The sequence below is a fragment of the Asterias amurensis genome, chromosome 2 (assembly GCF_032118995.1).
Source record: "Asterias amurensis chromosome 2, ASM3211899v1".
NCBI lineage: Eukaryota > Metazoa > Echinodermata > Asteroidea > Forcipulatida > Asteriidae > Asterias > Asterias amurensis.
In genome coordinates, this window is record NC_092649.1 from 7,213,212 (window position 1) to 7,241,073 (window position 27,862).

A 27,862-nucleotide genomic window follows, 5' to 3' on the forward strand; every position below is an offset into this window, starting at 1 on the left:
CTAATTTTCTTGCACCACAATTGCAGTTTTGTCTTACTTTGGCTGCCTATATTATGTTGTTCTCTTGTTTCAATATCCTAATAAATAATAATACTAATAATCACAATGGAAAAAACAGGTTTTTGAGGGGTTTTTTATCTTGTAAATTTAGTTCACACACGCCCTCACAGGGCGATACATACTGCAAATAATGGTTTTTTTTCTCCAGATTTTCTCATTATCTGCCATTTTTTCTTTGTTCTTGTCTGCCTAGTTTCCTCTTGATGGATTGAAATTGGATCTGGATCCGTCCATTCTGAAGGGTCGTACGAAGGACATCGTTGGCTTCCTCAATCAGAAACTCAAACAGGTAGGAGTTGACTTACTGAAGCCTTTGGGATGTGTGTGGATCCTCCATGCCTAGATACCTAGGGTAGTTAGAGTTAAAAACATGGATAAGAGCACCAAACTCAAGCTCTTGTGTTTCTGTTTAGCAGAGTGTGTGTTCCAGTCCCAAGACACTTTACTATAATTGCTTCTCTCCACCCAGGGGTAAATGGGTATCTGTGAGGGCAGAGATGGTTCTTGTGGTTGGCTTAGCTTATAGTGCACTACATATTTGGCGGCACAGGCTGTATACTCCCCAGGGAGTGAAACGGCCCAGTGATCAGGGTAATAGTGTTGTTGAAAGCGCTTTGAGACATGGTATATAAAGCGCTATATAAAAACCAAATATTATTATTATTTCATACCTGGCGCTTGCTGTCATCTTTTCTCCTCTCATTCCTGCCAGGCCCAATTTCATAGCGCTGCTTAGCGGCTGTTTTTGTGCTTACTGCGCAATTTCTAATTTATAGCCCTGCTACCCGTAAGCACATGAAAAGGCATGCTTACCTTCCGGTGCTTACCGCACGAAAATAAATGACATCACAATACAAATCCACGGTAAACACGCAATGAGGCCGCCCAATTTTTCTGCTAATCTGTGAAATATGCTGAGGCTTAAAGGATTTGGGTACTTTTTCAAAATGTCCATAGATTTAAATTAAACTTACAGGGTTTGAAGATAATGATAGTGGAAAGCTTCCCTTCATATCTTACTTACTAAGGTGCTGTAGTTTTTGAGAAATGAGTTAAACAATGTCATGAAAATACGTTTGTAAATTATTAAAATAATTTTTGTCTCATGAGACGAAAACTATTTTCATGACATTGTTTTACTCATTTCCCAAAAACTGCAGCACCTCAGCACATAATATTTTCAGGGAAGCTTTCTACTATCATTATCTTCACACTTCAAGTTTAGTGTAAATCTGTGGACATTGTGTTTTGTGTCCTACATAGACCCTTTAAGCAAATTTGTCTGCTACAGTAAGCACGCAAATTTGCTTACTGTTAAGCAGCGCTATGAAATTGGGCCCAGAATTTTATTGATCTGCTTCTACCACATGAGGTTAAAGTGCACTACTTGCAATCACATGGTTGTGACCTTCAAATCCTACCAAGCTTACTGCTGATTTCACAATGTGACTATAACAAGTTCTGGCATCTAGTTACTGAATCACAACTTCTTGATTTGTGGAATTCATAATCATAAACGTTAGACCAATGTTATTGTGAGTGAGATTTGCTGTTGCCAGCTTGGCATTCATACCCCATGTGGGAGATTGCCGAGTTCCCTTGATGGGAATATCATCTAACAAAAAATATCACCTTATGTGTGGATCTGATTGCATCTGGTCACCTGCTTATATTTGCTTAGCTGAAATATTTTTAAGATGTTCCTTTGTCTGCTCAAAAAGTTCCTTTTTACTGTCTATGAAATTTGAACTTTATATTCTAAAACTCTGCATTTTTTTCTTTTTTCTCAATTCTTCAGTCTGTTCCCTACTATCGCATGAAGCTTATGCTGGTGGGTTACGGAGGCAGGGGCAAGTCCACATTGTTGGCCAGACTGCAGAAGCAGAAGAAGAGTAAGAAGTTCGCCAACGTTGCTACCGTTGGGATCAAAGTACAAGATTGGAAGTAAGTTTCAATTGGTTCATTATAATGGGTCTGTTCACATACTGTCGATTTTTATCAACAAGACACTTGGCAAGTGTACAAAAAGTTAAACACTCTATTAACCTTTTTGGAGGTATGGTGTTCCTAACTTAGGACTAGTCCTAGGAAATATACAAAGTGCATGGATAGTCCTAAGTTAGGACGAGTAACTGGTCCTAACTCAAGATAAGACTAGTCCTAACTCTTTGTGAAATCAACCCCTGAATCCTGTGTATAAATATGGCAATCATTCATATTTTTTAAAAACTCTTGGTGTTACTGCAAACTGAAGCTACATCAATCTTCCAGTATGACCGTCACAGTCCAGTCGTTAACCAACTGAGGTTGGAGAACTTTGGAATGCCATATGCAAAACAAAAACAGATCGCTACTGTTTGTAACAGTGTCACACGACTATTCAAAAAAGTGTTGAGTTTGTTGGAACAAAGCAAACAATCGTGGGAGGTATTTTATTTAGTTGAAAGTTTGGTTAAAACATCCGTTAATACGATTGAGTGTTTTACTAACATTCGGTCGTCCATGCCAACCAGCACAGTTTGTTAATCATCAACAGAAAGGTCCATTAAAAAGTTGAAGATTGAACTCTAACCACTGGCTCTTTGACCTCTACTATGACTTGTAGGATACCAGTTCGGACCAATCGTAAGACAGTGGATTTCTGTCTGAATACCTGGGACTTTGCTGGTCAAGAGGATTTCTACAGCACCCATCCCTGCTTCCTGACAGGCAGAGCTCTCTTCTTGGTAAGAGCAACACATCATTGTCAATTTAACCAACTAACGCCAAACTGTTTTGGACTAACAAACAGAAGTTGGTTTTAAATGGCTTTTTGTATTCACCTAGAACATTTTGGGGGCTAAACAGGCTAACTCAAATTTGTTGGTTTCATTTTAAGTCCATTTCTGGGTATATTGAGTGTTTTATTTCCATTACAAAATTTCAGAGGCTTGCTGTTTATAGTGCAAATCCACGGTAAACACGCAATATGGCTGCCCAATTTTTCTGCTAACCTGTGAAATGGTTAAGGCTCAAGCAAATTGTTCTGCTATGGTAAGCACGCAAATTTGCTTACTGTTAAGCAGCGCTATAAAATTGGGCCAAGATGTTGATTGTACAAACTATTATCCACTCCAAAATGATATGGTTTGAATCTTAGAATCGATTCATACATTAATTGTTTCTCAGATTTTGGAGTGTCGGTAGCGGTTAGCGAATGCTGCGGCAAGAGATGCTGTTGGTACCTGGTGTAACTTGTCAAACCTGGATGAATTTAACATTCTTAGGAAATACTGTGACAGTTATTTGCTGTTTTCTTAGAAAGCAGACCAAAAAACATACCTTTATGTGTCCCTCTGAAACCAGATCAGGTCAGAAGTTTAGGTCATTATCTGAAAAAGTAAGATCTATCAAAATTGTTTTTTTGTTCGAGGTGTTTGATTAAACAGTAAGTTGTTGGTCATTTCAGGTGGTGTACGACATCAGTAAAGGTCCAGATGAAGTCAAGACACTACGCCCATGGCTGCTGACCATTCAGGCTCTGGCGCCCTCGTGCCCAGTGGTTGTCGTTGGAACGCACAAAGACAAAATACCAAAAGGTCTGCTCCTCTTAATTATGAATTATTTATTTTTGTTTGTTTAACTACATTCACTCACTATCGAGATTCTTTTAATAAACAAAGTCACCCTATTTTAGTAATTAGTTTGTTTTTTTGAAATATGTGCAGTCATGGATTAATTGGTTAAAGCCATTGGACACTTTCGGTAAACAGTATTGTCCAAAGGCCCACACTTTGTGTATCACAACTTGTATATAAAATTACAAACCTGTGAAAATTTAGGCTCACTCGGTCATCGGAGTCGGGAGAAAATAACGGAAAAACCCACCCTTGTTTTCGCATGTTTCGCCGTGTCATGACATGTGTTTAAAATAAATCCGTAATTCTCCCTATCGAGAATTCATAATTGTTTTAATGTTTTCTCAAAAAGTAAAGCAGTTCATGGAATAATATTTCAAGAGAAGTCTTTCACCAGTACCTTCTGTAAACCCTGTAAATTATTTGAAAATGTGGTATTTTTTTTCTTCTTTTCTCTGTTCCGAAAATGTGTAATGGCTTTAAAGTGCCGTAGTTTCAACCCACTGTTCAAACTGGATGTTTTCTTTTTGTTGCTACAGACAAAGAGTTGGAGTTTATCCGAGACATGGAGCTAAGGGTACAGAGTCTCTGTAAGTCTCCAGGCTTCCCTGAGATCATGGGATTCAGAGCCATTAGTTGTACCAGTGAGAATGAGGGATTAGAGGCACTAAGACGCCTCATTGTGGACCTCATTGAGACGTAAGTACCTCTCATGTCATATACTAAGTCCCTTGGCTTCCCTGAGATCATGGTATTTAGAGCTATTAGCTGTACCAGTGAGAATGAGGGATTAGAGGCACTAAGACGCCTCATTGTGGACCTCATTGAGACGTAAGTACCTCTCATGTCATATACTAAGTCCCTTGGCTTCCCTGAGATCATGGTATTTAGAGCTATTAGCTGTACCAGTGAGAATGAGGGATTAGAGGCACTAAGACGCCTCATTGTGGACCTCATTGAGACGTAAGTACCTCTCATGTCATAAACTAAGTCCCTTGGCTTCCCTGAGATCATGGGATTTAGAGCTATTAGCTGTACCAGTGAGAATGAGGGATTAGAGGCACTAAGACGCCTCATTGTGGACCTCATTGAGACATAAGTACCTCTCATGTCATATACTAAGTCCCTTGGCTTCCCTGAGATCATGGTATTTAGAGCTATTAGCTGTACCAATGAGAATGAGGGATTAGAGGCACTAAGACGCCTCATTGTGGACCTCATTGAGACGTAAGTACCTCTCATGTCATATATACTAAGTCCCTTGGCTTCCCTGAGATCATGGTATTTAGAGCCATTAGTTGTACCAGTGAGAATTAGGGATTAGAGGCACTAAGACGCCTCATTGTGGACCTCATTGAGACGTAAGTACCTCTCATGTCATATATACTAAGTCCCTTGGCTTCCCTGAGATCATGGTATTTAGAGCCATTAGTTGTACCAGTGTGAATGAGGGATTAGAGGCACTAAGACGCCTCATTGTGGACCTCATTGAGACGTAAGTACCTCTCATTTCATATATACTAAGTCCCTTGGCTTCCCTGAGATCATGGTATTTAGAGCCATTAGTTGTACCAGTGAGAATGAGGGATTAGAGGCACTCAGACGCCTCATTGTGACCTCATTGAGACGTAAGTACCTCTCATGTCATATACTAAGTCCCTTGGCTTCCCTGAGATCATGGTATTTAGAGCTATTAGCTGTACCAGTGAGAATGAGGGATTAGAGGCACTCAGACGCCTCATTGTGACCTCATTGAGACGTAAGTACCTCTCATGACACAATGTGATTTTCTTCTTGAGTTGTGAAGAAGTGTTTCAAGTTTCATAGCATAACTTGAGAGAGATTTTTAACTTGTAATGCCACAGAGTTCAGCTTTGAGCTGCCAGTTTGTTTTTAATAAAAATGAATGAATGAGAGAGCTTTTGGTCCAATTGGTCTCATCAAAATCAAGGCACTTAATTTATTGCCCCCCCCCCCGAAGAAAAAGTTAAACAATAAATAATAATTAATATGGAGCTTTGATCAAGACTGGTATCCACAGTGATTGTTCTTGGGGAAAAAACATCAATTTTCTTGGAATAGCAGTTATTTTGGAATTCTGATCTATTTTTCCCTAATATCTATTCACATTTCTTAAACATGCATCAATTGTTTTATGTTTGAACACAGTTGCAAAATCAAAGGCCAGCCAATCTTGGGACAGATGATTCCTTATAGTTATCAGGTAAGCAACTTGTCCCTGTCAGTTTGAGTTTATGCGTTATTTACCCTGCATAGACATCACATGCTGAGACAGCGCCCTCATTGAGGTCAAAGGAAGAGCATTGGCTGAGAGTTGTGCCTTCGCACGGCCCCAGCGGCCAGTCTATCCAGGACCGCTGGGATGGGCTAATCGCTTGAACAGATTCTTGTTCAGGAAGTACATCATGTATGCAGTGCATAGAAATATGGTGCAGTGTGAGTGTGATGCATGATGGGACTGCGCATTATTAAACCAATGACAGTGCATGATACGTTTTCCCATCCCAGCGCCTTTGGTTAAAGCGAGGCGCTGGGGACGAGCGAAAGTTGTGCCTAGCGCATACTCATGTGCACGTTTCTATTGTTTGAGCTCGGTGATGTGGACCAATGGAAGGAGTCTGTTATTTTATCATTAGAAACTAATTATAAGACAGAAAACTCTTCCTGATCCCTCTGATGTATATAAATGATCTGGATCAGCCGAATTAGGGGGATTAGCCGAATAAGGGCTGACATACAGGCACTCAAATTAGTACAACTTTTTTTCTGACTTTGGGAGAGAGAAATTGAGCTAAAAAACACAAACACAGTCAAGATAACATCATTAACAATGCTCAGGATTGTCCAGTAGGTCTTTTAAAAGATAGACACTGCTTGACACCACTTTTCCTAACAATAAGTGTAACTGGGTTCTCAAAAAGCGTCCACCTTTTGAAACAAAATATATTTTCAGATATTATTTTATTTTGTACATCTACATCTATATAGGATTAAAAGAAGTGAACACTATTGGTAATTACTAAAAGTAATTATTAACATAAAACCTTACTTGGCAAGTAATGGGGAGAGGTTGATAGTAAAAACATTGTGAGAAACGGCCCCCTGTGAAGTGGCGTAGTTTTCGGAAAGAAGTAATTTTCCACGATTTTGATTTTGAGACCTCAGATTTAGAATTTGAGGTCTCGAAATCAAGCATCTGAAAGCACACAACTTCGTGTTACATGGGTGTTTTTTTCTTTCATAGTTATCTTGCAACTCCGAGACAGGTTTGTTATTTTATGCATATGTTGAGATACACAAAGTGAGAAAACTGGTCTTCGACAATTACCAATAGTATCCAGTGTCTTTAAAACAATCCAGCGGTTTAACAAACGAAGGTATTCTTTGCCTTTACACAACACACGGTACTTACGGCTTTATGACCCATCCGGAAATCTGACAATAAGCAGAACCAAGAAGATTTGGGCTGTCATAATTTAATTCCTATTTAACTGTTTATCTTGGCAGCATCTTGAGGAGTTATTGAAGGAGGAAGCGAGAAGATTGAAGGAGAGTAACCAGGCCCCAGTAGTAATGAGGAGACAGTTACTGCAGATGGTACGAGAACATTCCCTACAGCTGGACATCGATGAACTCTCACAGGTTGGCTCTTAATTTTCTCATTCATCTAAACAAAACCAACAATCTTTCTAAGAATAAACTATTAATAAATAGTAAACTTGCGAGTACAACCATGTATTCATTCTCTTTTGAGGGAGTGTTGGCTCAGAAAAGAGCCTGTGTGGTCTTGAAATTTCAAACGGTATACTCTGCTCTTCACATGAGGATCAAAACGTCAAGACCACACCGGCTCTTTTCAGAGCCAACACTCCCAAAAAAGAGATTTCTTCATGGTGTTACCGTAAATCTATCTTAGTTACTAATCTTTTTTGTTTGTATTTTGTTCAGGCTGTGAGATTCCTGCACGAGACTGGAGTTCTTCTTCATTACAACGATCCAGTCAGTCAGCTTAAAGACATGTACTTTGTGGATCCAGAATGGCTGTGTAAAATGATGGCACTCATCGTAACAGTCAGAGAGATCAATCCGTACATCAACTCCCACGGGGTAAGGAAGAGAGCCTTGACCCTCAAAATCCTCCTCATGACATGGGCCCAATTTCATGGCTCTGCTTACCGTAAGCACAGAATCAGCGCTTACGGAAGCAGGGAATTCTTACGGAGTGCTTACGGCAAGCGTATTTCACGGGTTAGCGGCGAATTAAGGCTTCTGCGCGTGCGTACTCCACGCTACTAGGCATTCTACGCTTACAAGGCTAGCGCAGAAATTCGTCGCTTGCACGTGAGCTGGGAATCGTGATCGTTAGCGCAGAATTCGACGGTAAGCAGAGCCATGAAATTGGGCCAAGGTCTCATCATGGAGGATCTAGTCATTGTTGCTAACTTGTGAAATACGCTAATACTTTTTATTTTTCTGCTACAGTTAGCACACAAATCTGCTTACTGTAGCGCTATGAAGTTGGGCCCTGATGTAACTCACAACTAGAGGCACTCTTATTAATTTTTGGTTTTTACCCATATACATCGATGTGCAGTTCGAATCCTATGTTTTTAGCAGCCGGTACTGCAAACGATGTAATAGATGTTAAATTTGCATCGGGGATAAAGAATATTAATTTTTGGTTTTTACCCATATACACCGATGTGTGTAGCACTGTATACTCAGTACTTTCCCGAGTCCTGTGAAAAAAATCACAGGCATTTTACTCCAGTGGGATTCGAACCCACAACCTTTGCAATTCTAGAGCAGTGTCATACCAACTAGACTCTAGAATTGCAAAGGTCGTGGGTTCGAATCCCACCCGAGTAAAATGCCTGTGATTTTTTTCACAGGACTCGGGAAAGTACTGAGTATACAGCACTACACACATCGGTGTATATGGGTAAAAACCAAAAATTAATATTCTTTATCCCCGATGCAAATTTAACATCTATTAGAGGCACTCTTGTTTGTTTTCTTGAATGTATCAGGTTATAAGAATCAGCGACATCAACGTCCTGTTCTCAAGAACGGAAGACCTCCCGATGAATCTGATACCACAATATCTGAAGCTACTAGAGAAGTAAGTCATTGAAAATCATTTGCGAGTTGTTAACTCCATCTACGCATTACATTTTTCATAGGTTATTTTCTTTTCCCTGTGTAACTAAGTTATTATTATTATTATTATAATTATTTATTCGGCATAAAAACACATACAAAATACAAACATAATCAAAACAAAACAAAAACCATGGACATATGCTTGGAATTAAAAAAGTTTACCAAAAAACTGTAACCCGAAGGCCTTCAATTCCAATATCCCTGGTCATATATAACAAATCTATTTACAATAAGTCTATAAAGACATTAAGAACATTAGACAACAGCAGAAAAAAAAGCAATGACGCAGAATGAGTAAAAAAGCAAAATATCCTCGCCCCCCCCCCCCCCCCAAGTTGCTTTGGTACATCCAAATAAGGTTAGATCTTTCTAAATAGCAGGGCCCAATTTTATTGATGATGAATAAAGCCGGCTAGTCAAAACATTGAGATCAATAAAGAACTTACTCCACGTTACTGAAATTAATAACAAAAAGTCCCCTCAGTCCACTAAAGCTAAAGGTACTTATACCACATCAATTTCCCACCTTCCGCCCAGGTAGCAGTTATAAAGCAGGACAGTTATTCTTTTAGATTTGAGAAGCCTCCCGATTTCCAAAAATCTACTTCTCGGCAGTTGAAAAATCTACTCAGCTGCAGTAGAACATACTTAGACAAGTTTGAGATACTACCTGGCAAGTAGATGTACACATGGTGTTACCCTTAAATACGTTTTTATTAATAATAATAATAATCAAAGTCTTATATAGCGCCGGTATCCACCAATGCAGGCGCTCATGGCGCTTGCTCAAAAAATCTGCACCCTAGTCAGCTTAGCTCCAGGTGCAGTGCTCGTGATATCTTATAAAAAGTTATAGTCATTATGCTTGTCAAAGGCAATGATTTTTTGTGGATGTTGAACAGATGTGTTTTGAGTGCTGATTTGAATGTATCAGTTGTGACAGCTGCCCGGACGTAATGTGGAAGACCATTCCATATCTTTGCTGCTGCGACTAGAAACGAACGCTCTCCCCAAGAGTTGCGTGCCCTGTGTTCTTCATGGAGAAATTTGTCGGCAGAGCGTAGATTTTGTGTTTCTTTTTTATCAGTTTTTGTTTCTTGTATGTGTTAAAAATAACCAAACAACTTTTTGTTTATGTAAATACTTTCAGATTTGAAGTAGCGCTTCCTGTCAATGAGAAAGAGTTGATGATTCCTTGTAAGATGCCACGACAGAGACCAACTATCAGTCTCCCCTTATCCAACAAACAAGGTTAGTTATTATGGCCACTATTTAACCTGTTTTATGGTTTCTTCTTCAACTGAGTTGCTGCTAATTTTTTCAAGGCAGCCATTGTCAGACATTTTGAAGGCTTGCAAATTTGTTTAATGGCGTGGCGTTTAAGCAGTGTTACACTTAGTTACATGTTCATGTTTGTTGTGTTGTCATTTAGCCTTAAAAAAAAGACTCTGCGAGGGTTGAGCCGTCAGGCCATTGAACTATTTTTTGCATTTATACAATCGGTTGAAGTTGTTTGCACCACACTTCTCATTTTTCTCATTTTTAAGGCTTGTGAAATTTGAAGCCAAAATCTGTGATTTTGACAATACTTCTTTTAAACATGTCATTATATGGCTCTAAGTATGCCTTTTATTTAGTTTTGAAGTAAACAATCCTGGGTCCTATTTCAAAGAGCTGTTAATACAAACAAAATGCTTAGCACAGAAAAGATAACTTGCTAAGCAGAAACAGGTTACTAGGCAAAACACAATGTAATATATATGATTTGCTACCGATTCCCTGCTATCTTGTGCTCATCAGCAGAAAAACTTGCTTAGCATCATTGTTTGTGTAAGAGCTTGATAAAATTGTGTGATTCATGTTTTATTTTTCTCATATATTCTCAGAATTTTTTTTCTTTTGCAGTATTTTTGTTTTTGCATAAATTTTAGTTGACTGCATGTAAAACATGTAAACAAAAAAGTATTACCGTGTGTGCCATGGCCCTAAACAAGGGAATCAATGTGTGGTAAAGAGGTTTTCAACGCAAGGCCTGGTTCTGGATAATTTTACCGAGACGAAGTCGAGGTGAATTATCAAGAACGAGGCCTCGGCAGGTCAAAAAGTAAAATAAATGCAAAAATTATAATTGTTCAATGATTTCTTTTAACACAACACCCCTCCAGCTCTGAAATGGTAAGGCCCTCCGCCGCTTTCGGGTAAACCACTCCTTATAAGGGAATGCTGTGGGCGTCGCGCGTATCGCGTGATGTCGCACAACTGTCCCGGCCATTGCTCTCGACCAATAGGAATGAAGAAACTGTCTTATAATCACAGGTGAAAGCTCGGGTGTCACGCCCATGTTTCTACACATTTTACTGGTCATAAACAAAGGTTTATACACACCCACGTGACGCGCTCTCAACCAATAGGAATAGCGAAACTGTCTGAGGTATTTATGAATATGTTATAATAACTTGATTTGTTTATCCCTGTAGATATGTTACATCGTTTTTATGAGATGCCATACGTCCCAATTGGTCTGTGGTCACGTCTTATATTGAGACTTCTTGTCTTCTCTACACAAATGCTGCGGACAGTAAGTTCCATTCAATTAATCAAATCCCTCTCCAGACACTCTTAAACTCTTAAATGTTTTTAAAATCTCCCGTGCATTTATGGCGTTTCAGTGCATTGCAGCTAAGTCTTATCTCACATGAAACTTCTCTGTGCGAAAAATATTGTATCTCGTCGCATACTTTTTGGGTGTGTACATGTACATCCAGGCTATTTTAAGCGAGTACACCATTTTGACAACTTCTAATTCCCAAGTAAAAATACTGTAAAAAAAAAATGTTCAAGGTTTTCACACTCTGAACTTAGTGTTATATTTGGTATGAAGTAACACCATCAGGTCTGGAATTTCACGGAGCACGGAGGGCATGGCCTCCAGTGCCCTTGTCTTGTCCTTGGTGCCCTTTCAGAAGTCCCCATAGACTTGAAGATTTTTCAATGGAAGTGCCCTTTTCAAAATGAAAATGGCCTTGCCCGCTCAAAGATGAAATTCCAGGCCTGCACCATGTGTATATCTACTTTGCAGTGTACATGTGTAGATTGTTTTCTTTGAGAACTTGTCTAGCTATTAACTGCCGCCGCAGATTAAAACAAAACTTTCTGAACTTATGAAGACAAAAAATTGATGCAAATAACCTTGGTAGAAGGCTACTCTTCTCTACTTAAGGGTTGGGGGTGTTTATTTAATGGGAAAAGTTACACCACATGGTAATCAAGTCTTTTAAATTGTAAACTATTTGTTTTTCCAAGTGAAAAGCAGTTGAAAAACTGCCCATTATTTATAATAGATGTTAAATGTGCATCGGGGATAAAGAATATTAATTTTGTTTTTTTTAATAATAATATTCTTTATCCCAGATGCAAATTTTACATCTTTTATATCGTTGCGGTATCCGCTGCCAAAACATAGGATTCGAACTGCCTCTAGCTATCGGGCAATCTCGGTAGTCTAGTTGGTAAGACATTGCTCTAGAATTGCAAGGGTCATGGGTTTGAATCCCACCCGAGTCATATGCCTGTGATATTTTTTCACAGGACTCGGGAAAGTACTGAGTATACAGTGCTAACACACATCAGTGTATGGGTAAAAACCAAAATTAAGGCTCTTTATCCCCGATGCAAATTTAACATCTATTATATCGTAGCGATACCCGCTGCCAAAACATAGGATTCGAACTGCCTCTAGCTATCGGGCAATCTCGGTAGTCTAGTTGGTAAGACACTGCTCTAGAATGGCAAAGGTCGTGGGTTCGAATCCCACCAGAGTAATATGCCTGTGATTTTTTGTTCACAGGACTCGGGAAAGTACTGAGTATACAGTGCTAACACACATCGGTGTATGGGTAAAAACCAAAATTAATATGCCCTTTATTTGGTTATGTTTTTGTTTGTTACAGCCATCTTCTGTTGCTTCCAGCGATGAGGATGCTTCCAAAGTAACCAAGTACTGGAGGGAAGGAATTTACGTCCGCTGGACAAAAGTGAGTTGAAAGCTCCATGACTCCCGGATTAATTTTAAGTCCAACTAATGGAATATTCTCTTTGTTACAACACCCCTATGTTAATAACAATAATAATAATAATAATAATAATAATAATAATAATAGTAGTAAAACTTTTAATGCGCACGTATCCACCCTGCTGGGTGTTCAAGGCGACAATTTGATAATAACTAGTTTTTTATTTATTTTTTACTTTTTGCTTGTGAGTGATGTTTAAAGGCAGTGGACACTATTGGTAATTACTCAAATAATTATTATCATAAAACCTTACTTGATTACGAGTAATGGGGAGAGGTTGATAGTATAAAACATTGTGAGAAGGAATGTAGTTTTCGCGAAAGAAGTAATTTTCCACGCATTTGATTTCGAGACCTTAAGTTTAGAAATTGAGGTCTCGAAATCAAGCATCTGAAAGCACACAACTTCATGTGACAATGGTGTTTTTTTGGTTTCATTAGTATCTCGCAACTTTGACAACTGTTTGACCTCAAATTTTCACAGGTTTGTTATTTTATGCATATGTTGAGATACACCACCTGTGAAGACAAATCTTTAACAATTACCAATAGTGTCCACTGTAGTTGGGCCTGATATTACTGAAGAAAAAAACATCTTGGTATTTCTTAAATGTTTTTTTTTTTTTTTTTTTTCAAGTTAGCCTCTGAGAAAGACTCTGCCAGGATAAAACAAGCATGCCCATTAACAATTTATTCATTTTGCATTTTAGGAAGCGTTCTTCTGTGTTGAACCCTTGAAGAAAGGACTGGACGGTCTGAAAATCACCGTGCCACAGTCAAAAGATGGAAACAGGTAATGTTGTTACCGATTAATTGATTCAATTTTGGCAAGCTGTGGAGTAGAATGAGCCTTTACTGTCTATTTGTTCGTTTAGTCAGTTCGTCTGGCTGTCCGCAATTAGTATGAGTTTTTGTATGAAGCTTCAAACATTAAGTGTTGAGTTGTTTTATGGAATCTAAAGCCCCCAAGTAAGATCAGTATACAGTGACAACCATTTTTTGTGGTTCATAACCATGTTTTAAAGGATTTGGGTACTGTTTCAAAATGTCCATAGATTTACATTAAACTTACAGGGTTTGAAGATAAGGATAGTGGAAAGCTTCCCTGAAAATATTACTTACTGAGGTGCTGTAGTTTTTGAGAAATGAGTAAAACAATGTCATGAAAATACTTTTGTAAATGATTAAAATAATTTTCGTCTCACGAGACGAAAATTATTTTCATGACATTGTTTTACTCATTTCCCAAAAAACTACAGCACCTCAGCACTTAATAATTTCAGGGAAGCTTTCTACTATCATTATCTTCTGTGTAAGTTTAGTGTAAATCTGTGGACATTGTGTTTTTTGTCCAACAAAAGTAACATACATGTAGACCCTTTAAAGGAGATGTTTTTGGAATACAAAATTGTCCGGCTAAACATTGCCCCTAGGATTTATAAAGGGGTCAAACACAGAGTAAACGACTTGTAACGTTGGCATACAATGTAATATCAGACATACAGATATTGCAAACAGGCATGAAACTCAAAGTTTGCCTCTGACATGCAGGTTCATATAAAAAAAATAAAACTCCTGCATGTAAGTATATGACACAAGTTCCAATTGAATAGACTCAAACAATGAAAACTTTAAATGGCCACAACTCCTAACAGCAATAATCGACTTGAAACTTAAATCGAATATTGCCAATGACATGCAGATTCATATTATAGGGAAGGTACACGTTTAGTAATTGTCAAAGACCAGTTTTCTCACTTGGTGTATCCCAACATTAGCATAAAATAACAAGCCTGTGAAAATGTGAGCTAAATTGGCCATCAAAGTTGCGAGAAAATGATGGGAGAAAAACACCCCTGTTGGACGAATTTGTGCGCTTTCAGATAGGAATAAAAGACTTCTGGCTAGAAGTCTTTTATTATTTTAGTGAGAAATTACCTCTTTCTCAAAATCTATGCTACTTCAGAGGGAGCTGTTTCTCACAATGTGTTAAACTATCAACAGCTCTCCAATGCTCGTTACCAAGTCAGTTTTTAAGTTAATATTTGTTTTGAGTAATTACCAAACGTGTACCTTCCCTTTAAGAGTTCACCTCATAAGTATGACAACGGTTACAGTTAAATGGCCAAAACAATAAAAACTTTGACTGGCCATAATTCGTTTTTGCAACAGTATACCAACTTGCAACTTATATCAAATTTTGCCAATGACAAAATTCTATTCAAAATAATTTTGTTTTTGCTGATTGTTTCTTAGGCTACTGGGTCTTCTATGTGACCATGTCGATGACCTAATTGAAGAGTGGTTCCCAGGTCTGACTGAGATCGACCCATTACTAGGCAAGACGCTGGTACAGCGCATGGTACCCTGCGTCCTTTGTGAAGGTATTATACGTAGATCATCATAGTTCTGGTGCTTCTCAGTCTTTTTACATCAGGGGTGCGTTTTTGACGGTCGTTTCCATGAGTGAGTGTAGCCACGGTGGACGGTGCTGGGCGGGCCTGCTCAGGACTCAAATTATTTGCCCAGCACTCTGAGCAAAGTACATTGTGCCAGCCCGCACAGAGTTCCCCTTGAATAAATCATATTATATAACACCCAAGCAGATCCTTGCCATTTGATTGGAGGATTGTTCGTCACGTGATAGCAAATAAAAGTACCATTGCATGCTGAGTCACTCACCGTGCTTTTTCGAAAAGTACCATTGCACAGTACCATGGTACTTTTCGGATGGAACGAACAAGCCGAGTAAAAACATCACTGCGTGTGCGTGTCTTTGGTAACGCAGCAGTGTTACTGCAAGGCATCAACTTACTAGCATGCGGCTTCTGCGTGTCTCAAAATAGCTGTACAGAACGCACATTGTGACTGTTGAATCCAACAGGCCGACCCAAAGAGAAACGGATGTAATTTCACAGTTAAAAATTGTAGGCCTACGCTTTGTTTGTTTTGAAAGTTGTATCTTTCAATCAAAATGACAAAGATCTACTTGGATGTTATATAAAACAAATAATGAATGTTTTTCATTCGTGCAATGGTGCGAATATCTCCGCCTCGTTGAATAGAACATTCCATCTTTCAACTCATGAACATATTCGCACCATTGCACTCATAAACATTCATTATGTGTATAATATCGTCCACTGTGCATTGATCTGAGACACAGTTAATGATACAGTGTATCAAATGTCACAGAGAAAGAACACAGTCAAAAGGCCATTTAATAATAATAATAATAATAATAATAATAATAATAATAATAATAATAATAATAATAATAATAATAATAATAATAATAATAATAATAATAATAATAATAATAATAATAATAATAATAATAATAATAATAATAATAATAATAATAATAATAATAATAATAATAATAATAATAATAATAATAATAATAATAATAATAATAATAATAATAATAATAATAATAATAATAATAATAATAATAATAATAATAATAATAAAACCATTCTTATATAGCGCATATCACCGTGAGATCCCTATGCGCTGTAAAAGGAAATAAACAATTATTGTACAAAGTAAACAGATATGTTTTTAACCGGGTTTTGAATTGTTCTGATGTCTCAGCCTGTTTAACAACCTCTAGAAGACTGTTCCATAACTGAACTGCGGCATATTGGAAAGAGCGGGAACCGTACGACTTGGTTTTGATAACTAGGGGAGTCGGAAGGGATTTATATGCAGATCGCAGATTCCTGGTTGTTTTGTACTCCTGAACTAAGCTTTGAAGATAAACAGGGGCAATACCATGGATACATTGATGAGTCAGGACCAAAACTTTAAAATCAATTCTAGCCCGTATTGGCAGCCAATGTAGATCCTTAAGAATGGATGTGATGGATTCCCGAGTGCGAGTTCTGGTGACAATTCTGGCCGCTGAATTTTGTATGCGTTGCATGGCCCATATTTATGAAAAGTTTGAAAAGTTTGAAAACCTGGCATCATACCTGAAGCTTGCAGTTCAGCAACAATGGCCCCATATTAAACATGAATAATTTGGTTGATTTGCACGTCCTTGGTGGCTTTGAAACAATTTGATTTCTTGCCTGCCACTAAAACTGGTCTAGGTTCAACCCTTGTTGTAATCAATAACTGTTTCAGTCAATGGTCAGCGATTAACCAATGGCCAATTCAACCAGAACAGTTATTTTTTATGACCATAGAAAGGAAACCCCAGTATGATCCAGTAAGCTCTGCTCTTCAATACATTTACCAATCACAACAGCAGATCAAAAGACGATTATTTCCTGAAAGATCTGAGCTAAAAGGTGAACAAATTCACAAAAGACTATTTTGAAGAATTATTATTATTGTACAGTGATTTACAATCACATTCATAAACCAGAATATGTTTGCCAAAATAAGCTTTAGGAACAATTTATCAATGATACTGTTGTAATAGTTTTGTTATTTTATGGCCATCAGTTGGCAAGCCCAATGTTTTGTAAATCTCAATTGTTTTAATTCTTGAGTCATTGCTCTTGGCAATTTTACCTTGTTTCTAAATTATTGTTGTTTTCAATGTTTCTGCTGTCACCAGATAGCAACATATACCAGTTCAATCTGAATGAGTTGATTGAAAGGTCAGAGGTCAGCGATCATATTGTCTGCCCTAACCATGAGGACATGTTGGTACCCCTTAAGTTGCTGGTAAGAAACTACTTGGGTTAAAGGCACATTACACTATTGGTAATTTACTCAAAATATTTGTTAGTGAAAAAACCTTACTTGGTAACGAGCAGTGGCGAGCTATTGATACATGTAGTGTAAAACATTTTGAGAAACGACTCCCTCTGAAGTAACAAGTAAACCGAAACCACATAAAACAGACTGTGGCACACCAACAAGTACACATGCAACACCCAGAACAAACATTAAAACTTTGGTTTCAGCCCCAGGAGTAGGTGGTAAGGAGCTCCTTGTAAGTGTGGCCCTCATCTTGGAAGTGGCCGTCCGTGGCCTTGTGATGCTAGGCTATACAAGTGTATCTCTCATAACAAAAAATGTTTTAAAAGTAATTTTTATCTTAAAGGTTTTCTTTTTGTAGCCGTTTACCAAGAGTTGCTCGTAGCTTTGTGTGTGATGCGCTAGCAATGTTGTTATTTTGTTATTTGATGTTTATCTCTTGGTTTGCAGGCTCCTGATGTGATGCTTTCGGACCTGGAGGACAGGTTCCACATTGATCCCAAACAGCTCGTGTTCAATCCAAGGTATGACATCAACATGAATTGTCATGACTGGATAAGTCATTGAGTATTCAAAGGTTGTCCCAAACAGATTCAGTTCAATCCCAGATACCACATTGCCATCAAGTATCATGACTGAATAAGTCATTGAGTATTCAAGGGCTGTCCCAAACAGATTCAGTTCAATCCCAGGTACCGCATTACCACCAAGTGTCATGACCATCAAGTTTCATACTCAAGTGAGTATTCAAGGTCTGTCTCAAGCAGCTACAGCTCAATCCTACATTGTAGATACCACATTACCATTAAGTGTCATGACTGAATAAGTCTTTGAGTATTCAAGGTCTGCCCGTGGGTTCAAATCACTGGCTGAACAATCAAATAAGTCTATGCAGTTATTTTATTTGCTCAAAGCGCTATTATTATTATTTATTTGGCCACTGATACAAAAACATCACAGTCAGTCAAAACACGAAATACTGTAATTGTGATGCAAGGAAATTAGCTGCTAAAAGCACCCATGCCCAGTCAAAAATGCTATTGATTGACTCTCAAAAACAAATGTACCTTCAAGACTCCCACTCAAGTCCTTGCAACGGCTTGAGTGAGAGTCTTGAAAGGTCATTTGGCCAGTCACAAGTGACTCAACTGTTTTGATTTTGTTTCACAATATTGTAAAACTAGATATTGTAGATGTCGTCTTCAACCTTTAGCTCAAGTTAATTATTGAGTTTTTAAATGTTTGTTTGTACTTTATCACAGTTCTTCTCACATGCTTGGAGATGGGAGTTTTGGTTCGGTGTACAAAGCTAAATACAGGGACCAGGTAAACGATAATGACCAAATAATTTTCACAAATAATTGACCAGAAACGACCAAATAATAATACAAATCGTTGGCAACGTAACAAGAGGATTTCATCAGTTTAGTATTCCCTTATCAAATCATTTAATTTCATTAGGCCCCAAGACTCATTCAATTTCATAAAAGCCAACTGCAAGAGCTGGTCAACCATTCAATTTCATTCATGGTCAAAGTGCAGTTTTGAATGCCTATAAATCAAATAGATTGACTAAACCGAATCTGAATGAGAAGAACGAAAACATTTGTGTATGACAAGGAAATTGAACAAACCCTAGTTTGTATGGATTAGGGAAAAGTACCTGGATTTGAATGCATGTTTGAAACTGGCTGGGAAAACCTACATAGGAGAGTCTTGCTTTGGACGTAGCATTGAACCGTCAACATTTGTGTAATCATCATCTGATACCAGACTATTTCTCTTTCTTTCCTTAGCCTGTTGCAGTCAAGGTGTTCGGTATGGGACCTGATGTTCACCCTCATAGACTGCTCAGACAAGAGGTAGTAGGAATAATAATTAAAGATTTTTGCCGATTTCACCAAAGGTATTTTGATGGGGGTCGAGAAAGTTACAAGCTTTCATTTGAGCCATTGCTCGAAACAGTCCGCCAATTATTAGTAGCAGTGAAATAAAGTGCTCAAAATTAGTTTTTGTCGGGATCCTCGACAATATATCACGTGACCAATTCTTGTGTGTTTTATAAGAAACGTTTTAAATTTTTGTCATTGTTCCTGACCATTAAAAGTAAAAGTTAAACTTTTTTTCGTTAGAGCGGGTGATACTCTTTGAAATACCAAAAAATACTCTTTGAAATACCCAAAAATACAAAAAAATTCTATTTTTTAATGTTTGGGGCCAAAAATCTGACATAGCATATTTAAAAAGAACATTTTATAAAGATACTGCCTCAAGGCGCTGGAAAAGTACACAAATTACAAGTCGGTAAATTCATTCAAGAATCCAGATAATACAGAAAACTGACAAAAAAGAATCAGTAAACAAGCACCAACTCATTTCAAGTAAACAAGCATCAACTCTTTTCAAATACATGTAATTTGAATGATTTCTCAGCTTGTAGTTTGTTTTAAAAGGATTGACATTGTTATTTTTTTTTTTTTTTTGGGGGGGGGGGGGTAATTTTCATAGTTTTCAATAAAAACATGGAGCTGCTTACCTACAAAAAGTAGTAAAGCACAACATAGGATTTTCTTTTAGCAGTATTTCCTGCTAAAGCAGCTCTATGAAATTGGTCCCTGTTTTTGTCCAAACTGGTGGCTATGGCTGTAGCTGCTGCTAAGGGCTGCCTATGCTTCATGGTGATAAAGCCGCAGCCACCAACATTTTCTTTTAGCAGTATTTCCTGCCAAAGTAGCTCTATGAAATTGGTCCCTGTTCTTGTCCAAACTGATGGCTATGGCTGTAGCTGTTGCTAAGGGCTGTCTATGCTTCAATGCATGTTGACACGGTGATGAAGTCGCAGCCACTAACACTGCTTTAATCCATACAGGTGACTATACTACGGCAGCTTCAGCATCCTAGCCTGGTATCCATGGAAGGAGTTGCTCTGAATCCCAGAGTTTTGGTTCTTGAGTTGGCTCAGCTTGGTTCCTTAGCCTCAGCTCTACGTAATAAGAAAGTCACGAATAGAAGTCTACAACATCGTATTGCCATGCAGGTACACATGCTAATAATAATGATAATAGCAGCATACAGTAAAGTGCCTTTTCCAGGGGTTGCAAAGCGCTACAACAAAACAAACGAAAATATCAGAGGAAATGTATTAAACAACGAGTGAGTTTTTTAAAAACATAGCATCTTAAAAGATGCTATTTGAATTGGGGAATGGAAGTCACATTGGCTAATGAACAAGCGACTAAGCCTTTTTATTTGACTTTTGGAAAATCCAGGATAGTCTGGCATAACGAGTGCAGATTGTTGACAGTGCATATTTACAGTCGATGATTTCTATTAAACCAGACGCCATTGGTTCAAATCCCGCTCCAGGAATTTGTCTTTGTTCAACCCTGTAAATCATTTATATTCTTTTGCAGGTTGCCGACGGATTAATGTTCCTTCATGAGAATAGGATTGTCTACCGAGACCTGAAGCCAGATAACATCCTTCTCTTCTCTCTGTCGTTAGGAACACTGGTGAGTCTGATAATAATAATAATAATAATAGCTAATTCTTATATAGCGCATTTCAGAACTGAAAGAAATATCAATCAGCTTTACAAGAAAACAAAAAACATTAGAGCAAAGACGTAACGTACAATACACTAATAGTCATACATAACTGAGATAAAACTAAGTAAAAGGCATAAGAAATGTTCTGTGAAGAATGGATGTAGCTAGGTAGAGAGTTCCAATGTCGGGGGGCAGCACTGGAGAAAGTCCTTGAACCGAAAGATTTAGATTGTAGAGGAATGGTATGGTGAGGAGATGTTGTGAGGAGGAACGGAGTTGTCGGGCTGGTACATATAAGGGATGATGAGGTCAGACAGGTAGCTTGGGCATGTTCTATGAGTTGCTTTGAATGTAGTGATGAGGACCTTGTATTGTATTCTATGTATAAGTTGTTAAATGTATGGATGGTTGTTCCAGCTGAATAAAAAGTCTTGGGAAAGGTTTTTTCAAAGTAAGTATCCTGTTTTGGGAGCAAGGTTTGTTTTAGTTTTGCACACAAACAAAATTGTATGAAAACTTCATAATGTTTAACAACATTGCTATTTTATTCGGTTTTAGTGTCCAGAAATCTTACCTACTTTTGACCAAAGGAAATTTTAGGTAAACGTAGGCGTTTATCAACTGCCTTGCTCATTTGAATGAGTATAGTAAATGTTAGTTGTACTATTAACTCATTTAATAATAGTAAATAATAATAAGACTTGTAATGCGCACATATCCACCCTGCTGGGTGTTCAAGGCGCAGTACATGTAAAACCAAAAACAACACAAAAACAAAAACATAACACAAAGAAAAACAGACACAACAAAATTAATCCTTGAAAACCTGTGACATAAGATAAGTTTTGAGAAGACACGTGGCGCAGCTGAAGAAAAAGACCTGTCACCCCATGAGTGTCTAGACTTGGGTTCAATGAGGAGAAGCATAGAACTTGATCGAAGATTCCTTGATGGAGTGTAAACTTCAAGCAATTCAGAAATATAGTGGGGAGCCTTGCCATTAAGAGCTTTGTGGACAATGAGCATCAGCTTGAAGATGATTTGTTGAGAGATAGGGAGCCAATGTAGTTGTTTCAGAATGGGGGTGATAGAACAGGATTTTCTAGACAGTGTCACAATTTACAGTGCAAACATGGCGACAAAAAGAGATAATTTAGGTGCATCCTAACACATTGATAAATAAAGATCTTGGTAATTGAATTGATCTCGTTTTATCTCACTTTGTAGCACAATGCCAAGATAGCAGATTATGGTATCTCCAAGTTTGCTACTCCATACGGTCTAAGGGCACCTGAGGGTACCCCAGGCTATAGAGCACCTGAGGTCATCAGAGGACTGTCAACTTACAACACTGAGGTAGGTTTCTTTGGAATTCAATTTCCTAGGGCTGCTTAGCGCAGATGTTGTGCTTACTGTGTAATTTTCATTACATAGCTCTGCTAACCGAAAGCACATGAAAAGACATGCCAACAATTCAGTACTCACTGTATGAAAATGAATGAGTTACAATATAAACTCACAGTGGACGCTTAATATTGTGCTAACCTGTTTAATTAACTAATGCTTTAATAAGGTTTTTTTTGCTACAGTTAGCACAAAAAGTTGCTTATCGCTAAGCAGCAATATGAAATTGGCCCCAGGTGAGTAAGCACCACGTCGCCTAAAAGTTGCTCGTCACAGGCATGTTAGTAGGGCGGTACCCGCTGCCAAAACATAGGAATCGAACTGCCTCTTGCTGCCGGGCAACCTCGGTAGTCTAGTTGGTAAGACATTGCTCTAGTATTGCATGGGTCGTGGGTTCGAATCCCACCCAAGTAACATGCCTGTGATATCTTTCCACAGGACTCGGGGAAAGTACTGAGTATACAGTGCTAACACACATTGGTGTATGGGTAATAACCAAAAATTAATACTAACCATTTTGTTTGCACTTTTACTATTTATAATATTCAAATACATGCTAGACTTTCACAGTCCTTTGTCTTTGACCCTTTATATTTCCGGTCCTGGTTGTATTGTAGGTTGATATTTACTCCTTTGGGATCCTGTTGTATGAAATGGTGACTGGGGGACACAAACCGTTTGAAGAACTGGAGTTCAGAGCTGAACTGGATGAAGCTGTCATGAAGGTAGCAATAATTTATGAATATTTTGTACTTTTCATATATTTTATCTTATTCAAACCCAACATTACAATTAGCGCTTATAACAGGATGAATGGGAAACAACAAGAATGTGGGAGGAAACCCCAAATCTTAAAGGAACACGTTGCCTTGGATCGGTCGAGTTGGTCTTTGAAAAGCGTTTGTAACTGTTTGTTATAAAATGCATATGGTTAGAAAGATGTTTTAAAAGTAGAATACAATGATCCACATACATTTGCCTCGATATTGCGTGGTTTTCCTTTTACTTTGCGAACTAAAACGGTCAGCCATTTATGGGAGTCAAAAATTTGACTCCCATAAATGGCCGACCGTGTTTGGCGACAAGGTAAAAGGAAAACCATGCAATTTCGAGTAATACTTGTGTGGATCATTATATTCTACTTTTAAAATATCTTTCTATTCATATGCATTTCCTAACAAATGGTTACAAACGCTTTTCAAAGACCATCTCGACCGATCCAAGGCAACGTGTTCCTTTAAATGCCTTTACATATTATGAATTGTTTTGTTGTTGTATTTTAGGGTCGTCAGCTTCCTCCACTCACCCATAACAATGTGGCCCCATGGCCTGATCTACAGGAGCTGATTGACTACTGCTTAGAGCACGTTCCTCAACACAGACCTACAGTAAGTAGTGTCTAGATGCATCAAAGCCAACTATAAGGTTTAAGGCAAAGTGTACCTTTTTGGTTTGTAGAACTGTTCAACTGACTTAAAGATTCGTTTCGAAAGGAGGTGGCGTTTTTTGGGGGAACGCTGAAAATCTGAAGTGAATAATGTCAATGCAGGAAGCATAATCCCTGAAGGGTTACTGTAGTAACGCTTCTCAGATTCAATTTTGGGGGCATGAAAACTGATATCAGTTTCCATAACCACATTACTTTGAAGTGAAATGACTCTCAAAATTATTTGTTTTATCGTATGTATACCTTCCTTTACAGGTGGGTTTTGGTATCGTGTCAGGTTATCTTCCTTTAAACATGTTAAAGGAACACGTTGCCTTGGATCGGTCTAGTTGGTCTTTGAAAATCGTTCTGTAACCGTTCGTTGTAAAATGTATATGGTTAGAAAGATATTGTAAAAGTAGAATACAATGATCTACACAAATATGCCTCGAAATTGCGTACTTTTCTTTTTACCCTGACGACTAACACGGTCGGCCATTTATGGGAGTCAAAACTTTGACTCCCATAAATGGCCGACCGCGGTAGTTCGCGACGTAAATGGAAAACCGTGCAGTTTCGAGTGATACTTGTGTGGATCATTATATTCTACTTTTAAAACATCTTTCTACCCATATGCATTTCATAACAAACGATTTCAAACGCTTTAGACCAACTCGTCCGATCCAAGGCAACGTGTTCCTTTAAAGGGGGGTTATAGTATCCTGTTAGGTTGCACATTTTTTAGGGCACTCTGCGTTTGAAAACAAGACTACTTAAGAACCCTTATTTCTGTATTATCCCTGTTATTGATTTAACGAGTGGAAATAGAGTTTTGCATTTGATATTTTGCATTTCTTCATCAGTCTGCGCAAGCATTCAGGTGGTTGAGCTCAGCTGAGTTACTGTGCCTAAAGAGGGAGTACCCACTGCTTATGGACATCTGTGTGGAATGTATGACTGTCAGGGTAAGAGTCAAAGGTCACTGCTTCCTAGGTCAAAAGTCAAAGCTTGCATACAGGCTTTTATTTGTGAACTGCACTCTTAAATTTGTTAATTCTGCATTTTTGGGGAAAGATAACTGTAAGTATGTTTTTATGATTTCTGTAGAAATCAAATATGTTTTTTGTAGTGTTTTTTATTTTGTATGGGAGATTTCCAATACTACATAACCTGTCGAGCGAATTATGAAAGTCATTTAATAACCAATATCATTTGTCATTTGTATTTACTTGGTTTAGATGAATCCAAGTGGTCAAAATATTTTTTTAAATGAACTTCAACTACAAAACTTGTTGTAGATGGAGATGGAGATGAACAAGGGTCTTAGTCTATATACTGTATGTTCAAAGCAACTGATTTTAATCTGATACCCTTGTCATCATTCCAGGTATATCATTATGAAGGGGAGGAATGTCAGGAGGTGTGGCTTGCAGGAGGGGACAGGAAGACCACTATGGTGTCATGGATACAACCTTTGAACTCTGACCCAGAGAACTCGATACAGGTAAGGTTCAAGGTCAAATATGAGAACATAGTTGATTAGGTTTTGTTTAAATATGAGGCCCATTTACTGAAGCACCTCGTAAGGGTTTGAAGATGCTTGTTCGTGTGCAATCTGCAGCCAACCCGAAACACTGGGGTGAACCCCATGGCAACCTCTTGCCAGGACTGGGTTCTTTTACAGAACGCAACACACAGTACTGAAAGCTTTATGCCCTTTTGAAGGACACATCACGTATGGTAAGTGTCTTGCTCAAGGACACTCTGATGACAATAGTACTTGAACTCGATAGCATAATTAAAGCCTCGGAAAAGTACTGAGTATACAGTGCTAACACACATCGGTGTATGGGTAAACACCAAAATTAATATTCTTTATCCCCGATGCAAATTTAACATCTATTATAGCATAACTAAAGCCATTAGACACTTTTGGTAAACAGTATTGTCCAAGGCCCACACTTCGTGTATCACAACTTATATATACATGTAAAATAACAAACCTGTAACAAAATTTAGGCTCAATCGGTCATCGGAGTCGGAAGAAAATAACGGGAAAACCCACCCTTGTTTCTGCACGTTTCGCCGTGTCATGACATGTGTTTAAAATAAACCCGTAATTCTCGATATCGTGAATTGATATTTTTTTTAATGTTTTCTCAAAAAGTAAAGCATTTCATGGAATAATATTTCAAGAGAAGTCTTTCACCATTACCTTCTGTAAACCCTGTACATTATTTGTAAATCTGTGAACTTGTTTTTTTTTCTGTACCGAAAGTGTCCAATGGCTCTTAGCCAGGTTCATACTTCCTGAACATGCAAATGGGATACAAATTCTGACGTCACAATCAAATAATTCGCAACAGTTGCGAGGTACTTAACTCCTGCGACACATATTCAAAGCGAAAACAGGACTGTGACATCAAAAAATTTGCTTTCGCATTCACAGAAAGAATAAACCAGGCATATCTTGTATTTCAAATCTCACACCCCAAATCAAAAGTAATGAATTCAAACTTTTTGTAGTGTAACTTTTCATTTACACTGGTGTATGATTGATTATTGTACAGACAATGTGACCTCTGACGACACACGAAACCATAACATGATTTGTGCGCATACCGCCGGGCAAAACCTGTGTGTTTTGGCAGCCAGCTAGAAAGTGTATGCAATCTTACCATGACTACGTGCCTTTTTGCTCGGCGAAGCATGACGTATACAGTGTTTTTTCAACAGAGGGCGGTTTGAATGGAGGTCACATCGTCTATTCCTGATGATACTGACACCCCTCAAAAAACACTGCACTTTTGCTTTGTATATTTTATCTGTCCTTAGGGTATGATGTTGCATAAGGGTCGAGCATTATGTATGGCAGCGGTTGGTGAGTCAGCGATAGTCATTGGTACCCAGTGTGGTGAACTGTGTGTATGCGATCTCTCTTGTACGCCATACAGACTCAAACACACGCTACCAAAACTAGGTGATGCTGTGGTCTGTCTCGCATACTGGAAAAGGTAAGCAGAGATTTAAGATTGGATTTCAAGAAGTTTTTTGGGTTTATCCTTATGCTTTGAGTTTCCAATAGAAGCCAGGAGTGTTCAAATGATTCTGTCTGACAGTAAATCATGCAAGTCTTCAGGGCTTATTTGAGGAAAATCCACAAAACAATAGGGATTGTTGCACAAAATGTGTACTAGACAAGAATGGACAAGGAGAAAAAAAACCTTCCTTACACAGGTTAACATGCATTGAAGGGTTTTTATTTGAACTTTCACCACAAGAGAAGATTTATCGATCTGTCTATTGAGTATTTTAATATTTAAAAATATATTTCAGTAGTTTATTGAATTGGAAGGTATTTTTTCAGGTTCAAAAGTCAAAATTTGAACACCATTACACAGTGAGGTCATTTTATTCAATTGGAAAACACTAGACTGTAGAAATCTTCCAGTCATGGGTTTACTGGCCTGATATAAAACCACTGGCCTCTGGCCTGTGGTCCTGTGTAAAACTAAAGGCCAGGGGCCGACTTCACAAAGAGCTGAGATTGATGTTAACTGCAAGTTAATCAATTAATAATAATAATATTTCAAATTTATATTGCGCCCCTTACATACAAAATGATCAGAGCCGCAGAACACATATGTTAAAAAGCACAGAGTGGAAGAAAAAGACAAAGAAAAAAGACTGGTCACCAGGCCAGTGCCCAAACAAAGTTGCTAAGCAAAGTCTGGTGTCACAATACAAATCTCTATGGTAATATTGATAAGTTTTCTTACGATGGATTTAATTGCTTTGTGGAATCGAGCCCTGGTCTTGTGTATTCAGAATGGGG

The 27,862-nt window shown here is 38.1% G+C and overlaps 1 protein-coding gene across 5 annotated transcripts in view; it reads left to right on the forward strand.

Moving 5' to 3' along the window:
• Positions 1-27,862, forward strand: part of LOC139950646 (leucine-rich repeat serine/threonine-protein kinase 2-like) — a 115,201-nt gene that overhangs the window by 67,539 nt on the left and 19,800 nt on the right. For all 5 annotated transcript variants that reach the window (XR_011787683.1, XM_071949449.1, XM_071949428.1 and 2 more), the window contains 26 exons: positions 254-349; positions 1,859-2,004; positions 2,666-2,786; positions 3,509-3,638; positions 4,217-4,376; positions 5,847-5,901; positions 7,206-7,340; positions 7,647-7,805; positions 8,729-8,820; positions 10,012-10,112; positions 11,339-11,439; positions 12,812-12,895; positions 13,644-13,726; positions 15,190-15,317; positions 17,504-17,613; positions 18,100-18,173; positions 18,912-18,975; positions 19,446-19,511; positions 20,519-20,686; positions 21,063-21,161; positions 22,425-22,553; positions 23,219-23,326; positions 23,885-23,989; positions 24,891-24,992; positions 25,415-25,531; positions 26,863-27,041. Coding sequence is in view for 4 of the 5 variants with exons in the window: in XM_071949449.1 (XP_071805550.1) it covers positions 254-349; positions 1,859-2,004; positions 2,666-2,786; positions 3,509-3,638; positions 4,217-4,376; positions 5,847-5,901; positions 7,206-7,340; positions 7,647-7,805; positions 8,729-8,820; positions 10,012-10,112; positions 11,339-11,439; positions 12,812-12,895; positions 13,644-13,726; positions 15,190-15,317; positions 17,504-17,613; positions 18,100-18,173; positions 18,912-18,975; positions 19,446-19,511; positions 20,519-20,686; positions 21,063-21,161; positions 22,425-22,553; positions 23,219-23,326; positions 23,885-23,989; positions 24,891-24,992; positions 25,415-25,531; positions 26,863-27,041 (2,912 nt within the window). In the remaining variant the exon portion in view is untranslated. The remainder of the gene's footprint in view (positions 1-253; positions 350-1,858; positions 2,005-2,665; positions 2,787-3,508; positions 3,639-4,216; positions 4,377-5,846; positions 5,902-7,205; positions 7,341-7,646; positions 7,806-8,728; positions 8,821-10,011; positions 10,113-11,338; positions 11,440-12,811; positions 12,896-13,643; positions 13,727-15,189; positions 15,318-17,503; positions 17,614-18,099; positions 18,174-18,911; positions 18,976-19,445; positions 19,512-20,518; positions 20,687-21,062; positions 21,162-22,424; positions 22,554-23,218; positions 23,327-23,884; positions 23,990-24,890; positions 24,993-25,414; positions 25,532-26,862; positions 27,042-27,862) is intronic.